This window comes from Lissotriton helveticus, chromosome 8 (assembly GCF_964261635.1).
Source record: "Lissotriton helveticus chromosome 8, aLisHel1.1, whole genome shotgun sequence".
Classification (NCBI taxonomy): domain Eukaryota; kingdom Metazoa; phylum Chordata; class Amphibia; order Caudata; family Salamandridae; genus Lissotriton; species Lissotriton helveticus.
In genome coordinates, this window is record NC_136069.1 from 1,710,254,535 (window position 1) to 1,710,268,464 (window position 13,930).

The following is a 13,930-nucleotide window of genomic DNA, read 5'->3' on the forward strand; positions in this document are numbered from 1 at the left end:
AAGCCAACCTGGTAATAAAAGCATTATTTTTAATCGGGTTAAAAGGGATAGGCTTACCTTCTATGCAAGGCCGGAAGCAGTTTTCTGTCCTTTCATCGAATGGATAGCCGTCATATTGCTGCCAGTTAGAGATGCAGCGGTCCACATCCACCTGTGAGGGCCAAGTCTTCTTGGGCGTATAGGTCCTCGTGAGGAACTCCCGTTTAGTTGGGTTCGGGTCATGTCGGCAAAAGCTGTGTGTAGTCGTGTTTTCACACACGATCTGAAACAAAATACAGTACAAGCATTGGCATAGCAAATAGGTTTAGCCTTTAGGACTTTATAAGTGTTTAGCCATGCAGTATATTACCTATTACATTACATTAGCCATTAAAGACACCAAATTGTGTGGCAAATCAATAGCGGGAGGATATAGTGGTTCATGTAAAATCAATAGTGGAAGGGTATAGTTTCGAACAAGCTTACGTTTTGAGCAACATCCACACAATATATAACATGCATATAGCTCTATATCACACAAAAAAATTGTTTAGATCAAATAATCCGTCAATTCAGAAGGAGGGAGCAGCCTGTAACTGAAAGGAGCACAGGAAAAAAGTTGCGGGAGAAAACTGCACAAGGAGAGAGGTGCGGGGCAAAATGGGCACAAGGAGAGATGCGGAGCAAAAAGAGCACAGGGAGAGATGTGGGCAAAAGTAGCAGAGGGAGAGAGGTGCAGGTGAAAGGGGTATGAAGAGAGAGATGCAAAAGAAGCTGTAAATGTCAAAAATACAGGCGACAAATTTACTTGAAAACAATGCAATAACTAAACATTTACCAGAAACGTCAACAACAACAGGTCGGCAGTAACCCTGGGCAATGAACTCTGCTCCGCTATCAGAAGTTGCAGAGATTTGGTAAGTACCATTTCATTGAAAACAGGGAATTCATGCAAGAATTCCAACTCCGCTACGCAATGGAGTTACCTACTGTACCCACAACCCTTTGGTAAATCCATTTTTCCTTTACATGCTAAAAAGCATATAACCAATTCACAAAATTGAAGTTTGAAAAACATTAGGCAATGAGAGAGGTGATGATTTGGAGTCAACCCTTACCTAGTGGGAGGGCAAGCGGATGACTTGAACACAAAGAGCATATCATACTGAATGATTCGGTGGTGGTCCCATCCTCCTAGGACCACCTAAAGCAAAGCTATGGACAAAAATACAATGCCAACCAAAGGCCCCGCAAAGCATTATGGGCCAAAATTCTAGAGTTTAGTGAATATTATAGTATTAGCTCTCAGCTGAGCCACAGAGCCTGCTCCTTGAGGAATGTTTTGATATTGGATAATATAATATTCACTGCACTCTAGAATATTGTCCCATAATGTTTTGAAGGGCCTTTGGTTGGGATTGTATTTTTGCCCATACCTGTGCCTGAGGTGGTCCTAGGAGGTGGCGGTCCCTGGGGCTGCGAGGGCCCACATGCCCTCGTGAATAAATCATAAAGCCCCGGGAGGTGGTACACCCCGGGGCAGTGGGGCCCCCAAGGGCCCCCACACCATAAATACTATTACCCCCAGGACCTGCCCCACCCGGGGGCTTTTTAAAAAAGAAGCCCAGGATACTGCGCTTCTTTTTTTTTAAAAAAGTTTGGCCGGATTCACACCACCAGCGCAAAGTCAGCCAAAATAATAAAAAAAAAAAAGCTTTTTTGGGTCCTGGGGGTCCTTGTGGGACCCCCTGAGCAGGTCAAGGGGGTCACAGAGTTTCTACCCTGCCCCCTTTTCTAGTTTTTTTTAACCTTTTTCACCCTTTTTCTTGTGACTCAGTAACTGAGTGTTGTAAAAAGGGGGCGTGCCCTTTGAACACCTCTCTGCAACACAGCTACCTGGTGCATACTGGAGGTACCTGGTGGGCTAGATGGCTCACGGGGGACCTCAGGATTGAAGAGGAATTAATTCCCCAATCTAGCTCACTACTATTCCTGAAAAGTACATTTAACTGTACTTACCAGTAACTTGAATTTCCTTTCATAGGATATCATTGCCTGATATATAAAATATATATTAATTACAAAAAATATTAAATACAAAAAAAATTAAAATTTCAATAAAAAAAAGAAATCAATATATATTAAAAATAAGTAATGTAATTTTACAAATAAAATATCTAAAAATAAATAATTTAAAATAATGTAGTAAATGAGTATAAAAAAAAAATAACAATTAATACATTTAAAAATTATCATTTACAAAACCTTTGAAATTCACTGAAAAAAACATAGGTTTCAGCCACATTATAGTTAGGAATTGCCATTTAAAAAACCTTAGAAATTCACTGAAAAAACCATAGGTTTCACACACGTTATAGTTAGGAATTAGCATTTAAAAAATCTTAGAAATGTACTAAAAAACCATAGGTTTCACACATGTTATAGTTAGCTGGACATTTCACTCATACAAAACCATTGAAATTCCCCCATTATAGTTAGTTCAGCTAACTATAACTCGCGCGCCCGCAATGCACTGCTGATGACGTCACATATTACATCACTCATGACATGGTCAGTGACATCACTGATGACATCACTGATGACATCTCAAATGACATCACTGATGACATCACTGATGACATCATCCAGTGAATGTGTGTCTTTCTGAGGACTCAGTATCATGCTAACCCCTAGTTTTGAGAGCCCAAATCCGCTCTTACTAGAAGAATGGGCGGAAAGAAACCTGGATAACTAAATGCACTTGGTCTGTTTACTCATAAAATATGCCAAAATCAACTGTGATACAAATATGAGAGAGATTTCATGTATTCATAATGAACTTGAGAAACTGGAAAATTCTAGCAACAAAGATTCCATTGAAAAAGGCATTAAAGAAATTAAAGAACATTTAAAAAAAAACATTATCAAAAATAGAAGTACGTACAAATTTGCACGTGGTAAGAATGATTACGAACAAGGACGCGTGTTTACCATCGCCCGCAAAGAGTATTAGCCTAAAAAACAAAAGACAACTAATCAAGAAAAAAGTCAACAGCAAACGACCCCCAATGCCAACAAAGACACGTATGCCTCTACATCTTACGTCAGCAAAATTCCGAGTGATAGGGAATCAGAACGCAGTGGGGAACCTTTGTCCGACTCAAGATCAGATATGGGACATTTAACTTTGGCAGAGGAGATGGATTTTATCAGGGAACAGCAAAAACAGACTTTACAACCGTGGAACACAAACAAATGCCTAACGTACCAAAGAAAGTGGGCAGCAGAAGAAACGTTGTCAGCAACGCTAGCCTCAGTGGACAAAACCATAATCAACATTACTGACATTGCATTAAACCAGGCTGAAAAACAGTTGCTCGCTTTAGGTTTAAGTTATTTCGAGAAGTTGAGTTTGGCAGTAGTGGGGTATTTTGTGAGGTTGAGGATGAGCTGGATATCGTAGGCGTAGGATACGATGTTGAGGGCGTATGGTCGGACGATGGCTGCGAGGGGGTCCACATAGATGTTGAAGAGGGAGGGGCTCAGTGACGAACTGCTAGATTTGAGGGTCTCTGGTTGGCACAGGTAAGTACTTGTGACAAGCAGGGACCCTCTCCTCTAGTCAGGGCAAGGGACTTACTCTTTAAAATAACCCCTGCTCAACCTCTAGGTTGCATGGCGCGAGCAGACAAGGCTAAACTTCAGAGCGTTATTGGTGAAGCATTTATGACCACATACAGTAACCCATGAATATACCACAAATGGACACCAGGCGGTTGTTATATAAAAATAGGTATTTTATATATATACTTTAAGCAGACTTATCACAAGATCACAATAACGTTACTAATGAAGCCACAATACTGTTTAGTCAAAAAGGTTCTTTAAACAAGCGTATCTTTTTCTTTAGTGTGCGTTGCGCACTCTGTCCGACTCACCCGGGACAATGAACAGTGTCAAAGAAAAGGCAGGCACAATCGTTGGGGCCTGTCCGGCCCGAAGTGTGCGCACTGAAGGTGCGGGGTGTGAAAAGAGTACCTTTTGGGGAGAGTCCGGCTCGTAGGCGGCGTGTGGGTCGTGGAACAGCCTGGGAGAGTGGGCGGCCCCTCTACGCTGTGGTCCCGGCTCGGGGCGCTGTTTCTGAGCTCGGCGTAGAGTGGGGGGTCACAGGGATTTGATGCGGGCGGTCCGGGTCTCAGCGGATTTCGTGACATGGAGCGGCGTTTGAGCCGTACCTTCGGTTTCTGGAGCGGGCAGCCCGGCACTTCAACAAGCAGTACGAGACATACTGGGCAGCATGGCTTCAGGAGCTTAGGAGGGCGGTGCGGTCCGGTGCGCTTACAGCGTACGAGCCGTACTTGGCTGGGAAGAGGCTTTCTTCGAGGCGGACAGCGTGGCACTCAGCGGCCCGTACGCGACGTACTGGGCGGCTCTGGCAGTGCAGTGTGGCCACGGAGGATGTCAGCGCAGTTCCAGCAGGCACAGACACAGGCAGTCCAGCAGCTCTTAGCGAAGGCAGGAGAAGAGCTCAATGTTCCTGGGCTCAGTTCAGGGGGCAAGCTCACCCACAAGCCCTTGGAGATTGTTTTTAAAAGCACAAGTAGATTCAAAAGTCACTTCAGTCTTTTCCTCTCCTTCTTGCAGCAAGGCACCCACCACAGGCCAGTCTCCCAGGTCAGAGACAGTACTCCTCCTTGTAGTTTCTCCAGGTCCTTCTCTACGGGCAGAGGTTCTTCTTGGCGTAAACAGGATCTGATTTCTTAGGAGCAGGGCTCCTACTTTTATACCCAAAATCCTTTGTTCTTTCAGGCCAGGGGGGCTTTTGCCTAATCTAGTTCAGTCCTTGAGCACTTTGATTTGCAGAGTCTGTCTTCTTCTTTCAATGTGCAGGGCAGGGACATCAGATGCTCCGCAGGAGATGGAGCCAGCATTGTGGTGACAAGTACAGTCAAGGAGTACTCTGTTGATAGCCTTCCCTTCTCTCTTTACAAGGTGCAGGGCGGAGACATCAGACGCTCCCCAGGGGGACGGAGCCAGCATTGAGGTGGCAAGCACAGCCCTATTCAGAGCCAAGGGGCTCTCCCCCACCCATCCTGATGTAATCTCTCTATTCACCACCTGTCAGCCTCAGCCTGTCTCCTGGAATTCCCCAGCCCTGTCACACACAGAAACCAGACAGCAGATACACATCCTAGCAGAGGCGGGCTGAAATGGTTAGGCAAGCAAATACCAACTTTCTAAAGTGGTATTTGCAAACACAGTACATTAAAATAAACTTTACTAAAAGATGCATTTTATTATTCCGAGTTGAGGCATATCAAACTCGAATTTTGGGTTTCTGCTCAGGAAACCCAGAAGAATTGTCTGAAGGCAGCTAGCAGGATCCCCTACCTCTTCCTTGAGAACGAGGGCAGCACCAGCGCCAGCGGAGTTCGCAGAGCGGCCGTGGAGAGCGCTGAATGCCAGAGTGCTCAGAACGGACCCTGTGCATCCTCGGGAACCCTGAGGAGGGCGGAGAGCAGTGCATTCCCGGGAGCGCTGTGGAACGAGGAGAGCAGCTCAATTGTCCCTCGAGGTGCAGCACTGGTGAAATTGGTGAAACCTCGATCGAGCAGGACCGGCCACAAAAGGCACGTACCTCACGATCCCCAGGTGCCCCAAGTACACGGGGCGCTTAAGGTAGAGAGGGGGTGGAGGCAGGTGGGGAGAATATTGGACAGGCAACGGTAACAATAACGGAAACGGCACAGACCCCCCCTGGCATCAGGAGCCGCTCTTGGGGCAGCATCTGGACAGTTTCTGACCTCTACTTCGCCCCCAGCTCCAGATACAAGACCGATAACGCCTAGAGAGGCATAAAGGAGGTCAGAGGGCACAGAGGACGGAAGAACAGTGGACACCAAAGAATCGAGGCGGATGAAATTGGTAAGCGGGCTTGAGGGTGATAAGGGTGAGGATGAGGGAGGTAAAGCCTTAAAGGGATGCTGTAAGGAGATAACGGAGCAAGAACTAAGCACATAGGTGACCAGTGCAACACTGGGGGAGGAGTGGGGAGTGCCCACAGTTCTACCTGAGGAAGCAAACACAGGGGAAGACAGGGCAGACGAGGAGGGGGAAAAAGAGCAAGAAAGAGGAAGATCAAGCTACTGCTTGAGAAACAGACAGTTCTTTAAACATACCCTCCCAGTAGCCTCCAAGCAGTCTAGTGCTCCTCGCAGCACTAAGAGGAAGACCAAGAAATACGCTCAAATAGACACACACACCCTTACAACCAAGAGGAATCTTTGAAAGTAAAGGGGGGAATCGGGGGTTCGCCGGAGCAAACCATCAGAATCACCCCTTCCCTCAGATCCTTTTTCAAAGTACAGGAACAGGAGCAGGTGCAGGCCAAACGGGTGAAGCAAATAATAGAATCAGTCCCAGTAGCAAATCAGGACCGTACACTCAGGGTAAACTGCACTAACTCTGTCATAAGAGCGGGTGCTGAATACAGGATGGAATCCTCCCAATGTAGTCCCATAGATTCGCTATCTCACAAGGCACCTAATACTTCAGTTGAGGGGACATCTGCCTCACATCCCACACAACCTCCTCAGCACACATCACAGGACAGCGAAGGCCTGGGTAACCCTACTCAAAACAACACCCTCATACAAAATTCAACAGACCAGTTTTTAGATAAAATGTTGGAGGAAATGAGAGCAGAATTTGCAGTCTCAGAAATAAATCAGAGCAAGATCAGAGAGGTGTGTGAAACACTGCAAACTAAATTAAATGCTCTAGGTGACCAAGTCACTGCAGTAGAATCAGTGGTTGGGGCACTGAGCAAAAGAGTGGAAATAAATCAAAAGGAAATAGGGGTCCTGAGAGAAAGCGATAAAAGTATCAACGGAAAAATTGAATCTATATAAAACCAGGAAAGAAAGAACAACTTAAGAATTCTAAATGTACGGGAAGGCCAAGAAGGGACAGATATTAGAAAGTTTATAGTTCAACTCCTAGAGGAACATTTTCCCTGGACAAAAACAGCAGGGTTGAAGGAGGATATACAAAGGGCACATTGCGAGCCTTTTGGGAGAAATAAGGAGAGGAAAACCCCAAGAAAAATACGAATAAACTTTAAAACATATACCCTCAAGGAGAGAATCTTGAGTGAGGCCCTAAAAAATGTCTTCCATTGTAAGGGGGGTTGATCATTCAGAATCCGGTCGGATATTTCTAAAGCAACTCAGGACAGGCAGTGGGAACTAGGTCAACACATGCAAGAATTAAGAGCCCTAGGAGCCATTGTACAGATGAAGTTCCCAGCAGCACTCAGAATCATGTGGAGAAACAAAATGCACAATATAAGAGAGCCTACTGAAGTTGCTCATTTTCTTGAACAGATGAAGGATCAAATGAGAGGACAGTCAGAGTCTAGCCACAAAAAAAAGAGAAATAAGCAAAGGAAAAAGTGACAGAAAATAAAGGACGTTACATACTAAAAGGACTACCACGGAGCTCAAAATGGGCCAATAATGCAGCCCAAAGAAGACAACAGGGATGCTTCCCCAGGGAGGGTCATTTTAAATCACATGAAAAATAAAACAATAAAAAAAATACACACAAGGGTGGGGAGCAAAATAGGGAGAAAAAGAAAAAAGTCCTCAAAATGCGAGAATGGAGAATTTAGGAACCGCCAAATATTGCTAAAGGTATGTAGGAAGATATGGCGAACAAGAGGAAAAAGGGAAAATGGTGAATAAAGATAAAAAAAAGTTTACATAATTTTGTGGAATATAAACGGGCTCAGAACACAAAGCAGAAGGCGTCGGATACTGGAATATTTGAAAGTAATAGACAGCAACATCATAATCTTCTAAAAAGGAATGGGAAGAAATTATAAAGAAACTAAACTGGGTAGACTGTTTTGTCTGTACAAACCAAGAATGCGTCGTTAAAGAAATAGCCATACTTTTTAAAAAATCACTGAAAGTTAAAATTGAGGTCGTAGAACTAGATAAAAAAGGCAGGTGGGCGGTCACCAGGGTAAGAATACACAATATGCCCTACACCATTGCGGGCTACTATGGACCCAATATGGATGACCCAGTTCCATTACAAAATCTGTATGCGCAGCTAATATCAGCCACATCCCCGGTAATACTATGAGGGATTTTAACCTAGTCTTGGACCCTAAAGTAGATCGTTCCCCACCGATGAAACAAATACATTTGCCTAAAATGAGGGACTGGCTGGGGATCTGCAAAATAGACTTAGGCTTGGTGGACATCTGGAAAGAAAAAGTGGACAAAAAACATGCATTTACGTTCCAAAATAAAAAATTTGGTCTACAGCCCAGAATCAATTAATTCTTAGTAGATAGAGCTCTAGTAGATAGCATACAAAAGGTTGAACATCTGCCACCCCACATGTCCGACCACTCTGCGGTTCTATTAAAAAAGCAAATAGGAAAAGATAAAGCCACCTCAAGGTGGACCGTGGATCACACCATCTTAGCTGACCCACAAAACATAGCAGAACTCAAATCCAAGTCGGTTGCCTATTTTGAAAATAACAGAGAGGGAGCCTCACCACAAGTCACTTGGGACGCATAAAAGGCAGTAATCAGGGGGAGACTACTAAGCCTAGTGGTACACAACACAAAAACAACAAAACAAGAGATAGGGCATTTAGAAAACAGAATAAATACTCTGGAGTTGCAAATAGAAGCAGAAGAAGAAATAGATTAAAAAAAGGAAATTAGAAGCGGACAGGCTGAATCAAAAGGAATCTTTATCAGGAGTCCTAGAGAGTAAGGTGAGAGAGAGATGGGAAGTCAGTAAATTGTCTCACTACGAGTATGGAGAAGGGTGTGGCAAGATGTTGGCATGGAAAACCAAAACTGACTCAAGTAGGAACAAGATAGTCAGCAACCAGCTCAATGCGCTACAGAACCTAGCTCAGAGGACTCTGTGATAATGAAAGAATTCGTAAATTTCTTCACTGCCTTATACACAGAGGACACTAATCCAACAAGTGAGCAACTTAAGGAATACCTTGAAGCCCGGGAACTCCCGATGTTAACAATTGAGAGAAAAGAAGAGCTAAATTACGAAATTACAAAGGAGGAAGTAGAGGAAGTGATGAAAAGTCACAAGCCAGACAGTCAAATCATATTAACTGCACAGACATGCCAACTTCTAGAAGTGGCACTTCCACACTAGACACATGAACGCCGCACACATCATTGCGCAGCATTCACTCTCACGAGTTCGCACATACAAAACTCGAGCCTGCACTCCCCACACAACAGGAACTACCATGGACACATACATTCCCCATGCATTCCTATGGGAGGGCAGGCCAATCTCACAATGCGCACTCAGATAGCGCACACACTTTACACTGCGCCACAGTGCTAAAGTGCACAAAGACCAGAAATCACTATAATTATCTCAGAGTTGAAATGCAAAAAGTTCAGGAGTGAACCTGCCACGAGGGCCAAGTCCAACAGCGGGTAGCAGATCGAAAAGATGGATATATGCTGCTTATAATGAGGTTTGGAAACTGCCTCAAATTGAAGCTGCTTCTAGGCTTAGAGCTATTGATCAGGCCAATTTAGAAAAAGTGCTTGCCATTGTAGATAATAGCATTAACACCCTTTCTTTCCGAATTTACACTCTAGACAATATTGTGTCATCTGTGATTGATATTGTAAAAGAAGATTTTGCAGTGTTGTGTAATGGGCAAAATCAATTGCGTTCTGTTATGCAGTTTGCTTGGACTTTGCAAACGTTAAAGAATGGTTGCGTTACATGGGATTACATGAACCACACCCTTGTTATTTATGCCTTTTAATTTGACTACAAAACAGCAATTTATGTGAATGAAGGATGCCACGTTTTCCCTGTTACATATTGAAAAGTTAGAACTTTTGCCTTTTTCTGTAGCAGAAGCCAATTCGACAGTTTGGCTTATGCACGGGTTATTAACCTTACCCTTCTCTCTTTTCAAATTCGAGGCTTGCATAAAACACTATGCTATAGGCAGATTTGAGCCCCTTGGTGGAGCATATCTTCATGAAGTTTGGAATCTCCCATTCACATACAGATGTTTGAGGGATGGTAAAGAAATTTTGTTGAATGGCCAAGATTGCATCGATACACCAGATCATTCATTAACATGCAGAAATCTTCAATTGCACGGCTCATGTAATGTACTTGCACCAAATTTGGCATGTGTTTTAAAAGACACTCCAGATCCGGACATTATACCGACATGCACATTGCTTGCTAATGGTAGCTATTTATTATTAAATAATGAAGAGTGTTGTGGGATGCACGCCGGTATTGCTTATATAGTTACCATTTCCCAGCGTGCAACTTGCTGCAAGAATGTGTTGTTCACTCCTCCGCATGGCAGGCTTGATGTTTCTATCTGGCCCTTGATTCCAACCTTGAAGGCAGAGTTCAACAAGATGAGCAGAATAAGGGCTCTTTCGTCCCAGAAAGAAGTTCCCCTTACATCTGCCCGTGAGACATTCGTCCTTCACGTTGCAAATTCTCGTACTGAGGTTAATGCCTTATTAAACACAGACTTGCCCTTGCACTTCGGTGCTTTGATCCACACAATCTTAAATGCCTCGTCGACTACTGGCCTGGCATATTTTCTAAAGTAGTATGCTCTGGCCTTGTAACCTCATTTCAGACTATATTCGGTGTGATCCCTGTATTTTTTCATTCGATTTTGTCGAGTTTCTTTGGAGGTTTTCCCTTGCTCCTGGCTTTGGGCGCCGGCATTCTGCTAATATTTTGTTTATTACAAAACAGATGAACGGTTTGTGCCCCACGACATACAGTCCAGGCTGCTCTACCTGTGTGACCGGATGCTAGAATACTATGGAGCGCTGCCTTTGGCGACTCTAAGTGTGGCGTATGGTTTATCCTCCGGTCCTCTTTCTTCACTTGTGTGCAGCCTGTTTTCCACTGCCTGGATTGCGATTTTGAGTGGGCCCTGGATTTGTGTCTCTGCAACACGGTGTCTCCTGCTCTGGATTTTAATCTACTAATGAGTAGGCCTGGGCGGTAAATTCTGTTCCGTTGGTGGAATTTGGGTAATTTCGCGTTCCGCCGAGAATGCAAAATTCCCCAAAATTCTGCATTCTGCGGCAATTTTTTGCTTATTCGCGTTCACAAAATGCGTGTTTGTCAGATATTTCACCCCAAGCACGCAAACTGCGATTGTGAACAGTAAAAAAGATTCGCTAACAAGTAATTCCGCACGTTCGCGGAAATTCTACATGTTCGTGGAGATTTTTACTGTTTCGCTGAGATTTGCGTAACACGATTATGCAAATTCCACCCACTCTTACTAATGAGTCCCTTAGTTGCTCATGAAATAGACTGTTCTAGTACCAGGATTATGGCCTGCACAGCGGCACATGGTTTTCTAGGCAATTGGAACATTTGGACTGCGGCCAGTGACTTTTTGGATCGCAGTTATCTTGAAATAAGCCTGAGTTGTCCTCTGATGCTAGAGGCTCCAGCAATCGAGGAACATGTATGTTCTTTCCCTATGCTTAATTGGATGGCTGAAATGTTCATGGATGAAAACAACCAGTTCTTGTTGGAAGCAGTTGCAACATTTGGTGTTTACACGTTGTTGGACTGAAGTTTGGATTATTTTTTTTTGCTTCATAGACACGTGTTGAACTCGTGAATATTTTAAATTTTTTGTCTTGGGTTTTCCTTACATTTTGAGGTCTTTTCACACGCCTTGGCCACTTATGTTTGTATGCAATGAATTGGCTTGTTGAATTTTTATTCCTAAATTTCAAGTTTCGCAATATTCCTGAACTTAGTTCTGTCTCTTTAGAACTTGAACTCTATGTTCTATGATGTTTGCCCTGAGTGCTGTGTGTTCCCCGAACATGGAGGGGTTTAGTGTGGTTTATGGGCCTCTTTCTGCGTTCATGTTAAGTTAGCATGGCTTATTAGGAGTTTAAACAGCACTTTACCTTTTGCTGCTTTTTTGCACACAACACTGCTGAGCTGTTTTTGCAGAGTTAGCTTTCACGAAGGTCTGTAAATGAGAAAAGGTTTGTTTTTCAACATCTCTAGACATACATTGTGCCCCAAGTCCATACAGTGAGTTCTGAGCCGCCAAGGTTATCATAACGTGCGAGCCTGTTTATCGGCGTGTCCGTGTAACACATTCTAGACACAACAACTGGGCAGCTGCAAGCCGAGTTGGATTCTGGTGCCTTTATCATAGCACACTTGCCAGAATTGAACTGACTTGGAAGATTCCAGGCATGCAGAGAGACTAACCGATCCTGATGTAATTTACACTTACTGAGCAGACAGGTAAATGGGGTCCCCCTAAGAAAGCTCAAGGGACCTTCTATAGTTTTATAATAGATAGTCCCTAGATAGGGAGGGTGCTTCAAATAGGCGCTTTTACCACCTGTTTGCACTATCATTGTAATATGATTCCTCCTATTGTATTTTAGGGAGCTGTAACCATGTTGACCTTATTATTCTTAATCATATGTATGCTTATGTTGATTAAAATACTGCCCTTGAGATCACGTTGTTAAAATAAGCATTTTAACCTTACTGTGTCTCTATTTTACTCCTGTTGTGGACTGGTATGAACGTATAACAAAAGAGTGTTCTCACTTCCCACCATTCCTGAGATGGTCCTAAGTCGCATGTTCTAGGTTGTCTAATGATTGGTTTCTTAGCTGTAGGACAAAGAGCTAATGTGACACTGATTGCTAGTCTGGTAGGGCATTTTTGGTACTAAGGTGAGTTTTGGCACACCCTCATTCACTGAGTCTTTATGCACAGTTCTGTGTCTGAGCAGAATCCCTGTAACAGTATTAGGGAAGCAGGGAGCAGGGCGGAAGCACAAGCATCTTAAGTGTACATCAAACAGAGGGCTTCCCTTCCTATCAGTGAAGCAGGGAGCAGGGCCTCGGCACATGCCTCTAAAGTGTATATCAAACGGAGGGCCTCCCTTCCTATCAGTGAAGCAGGGAGCAGAGCCTCGGCACATGCCTCTAAAGTGTATATCAAACAGAGGGCCTCCCTTCGTATTAGGGAAGTAGAGAGCAGAGCGGAAATACAAGCATCTTAAGTGTACATCAAACAGATTGTTTCCCTCCCATCGTTGAAGCAGGGAGCAAGGCCCCAGCACATGCACCTTAAGTGCACATCAAAAAGAGTGCCTCCCTACCTTTGGGTGCAGCAGGGAACAGGGCCACACCACATGCATCTTAAGTGTACATCAAACAGAGTGCCTTGCTTCCTATGAGTGAAACAGGGAGCAAGGCCCCAGCATATGCACCTTAAGTGTACATCAAACAGATTGTCTCCCTTCCATCGGCGAAGCAGTGAGCAGGGCCCGAGCACATGCTTCTTAAGTGTAAATCAAACAGAGTGCCTTCCTTCCTATGAGTGAGGCAGGGTTCAGAGAGCCAGCACCTGCATCCTACATGTACATATAATAAGAGTGTCTCCCTTTCCATGAGTGAAGCAGGGAGCGGGGCTCCAGAACATGCATCTTAAGTGTACATAAAAAGAGTGCCTCCCCTCCTCTGAGCGAGGCAGGGATCAGTGAGCCCGCACATGCATCTTAAGTGTACATAAAAAGAGTGCCTCCCCTCCTCTGAGCGAGGCAGGGAGCAGCGAGCCCGCACATGCATCCTAAGTGGACATAAAAAGAGTGCCTCCCCTCCTCTGAGCGAGGCAGGGATCAGTGAGCCCGCACATGCATCCTAAGTGTACATAGAAAGAGTGCCTCCCTTCCTCTGAGCGAGGCAGGGAGCAGCGAGCCCGCACATGCATCCTAAGTGTACATAGAAATCGTGCCTCCCTCCTCTGAGCGAGGCAGGGAACAGCGAGCCCGCACATGAATCCTAAGTGTACATAGAAAGAGTGCCTCCCTTCCTCTGAGCGAGGCCGGG

At 44.4% G+C, this 13,930-nt stretch overlaps 1 protein-coding gene across 1 annotated transcript in view; it reads right to left on the reverse strand.

Moving 5' to 3' along the window:
* The window catches only part of LOC144773655 (tyrosinase-like), a 154,924-nt gene that overhangs the window by 62,663 nt on the left and 78,331 nt on the right, over nt 1–13,930 (reverse strand). The window contains exon 3 of the mRNA XM_078658804.1: nt 58–262. Coding sequence (XP_078514930.1) covers nt 58–262 — 205 coding nt within the window. The remainder of the gene's footprint in view (nt 1–57; nt 263–13,930) is intronic.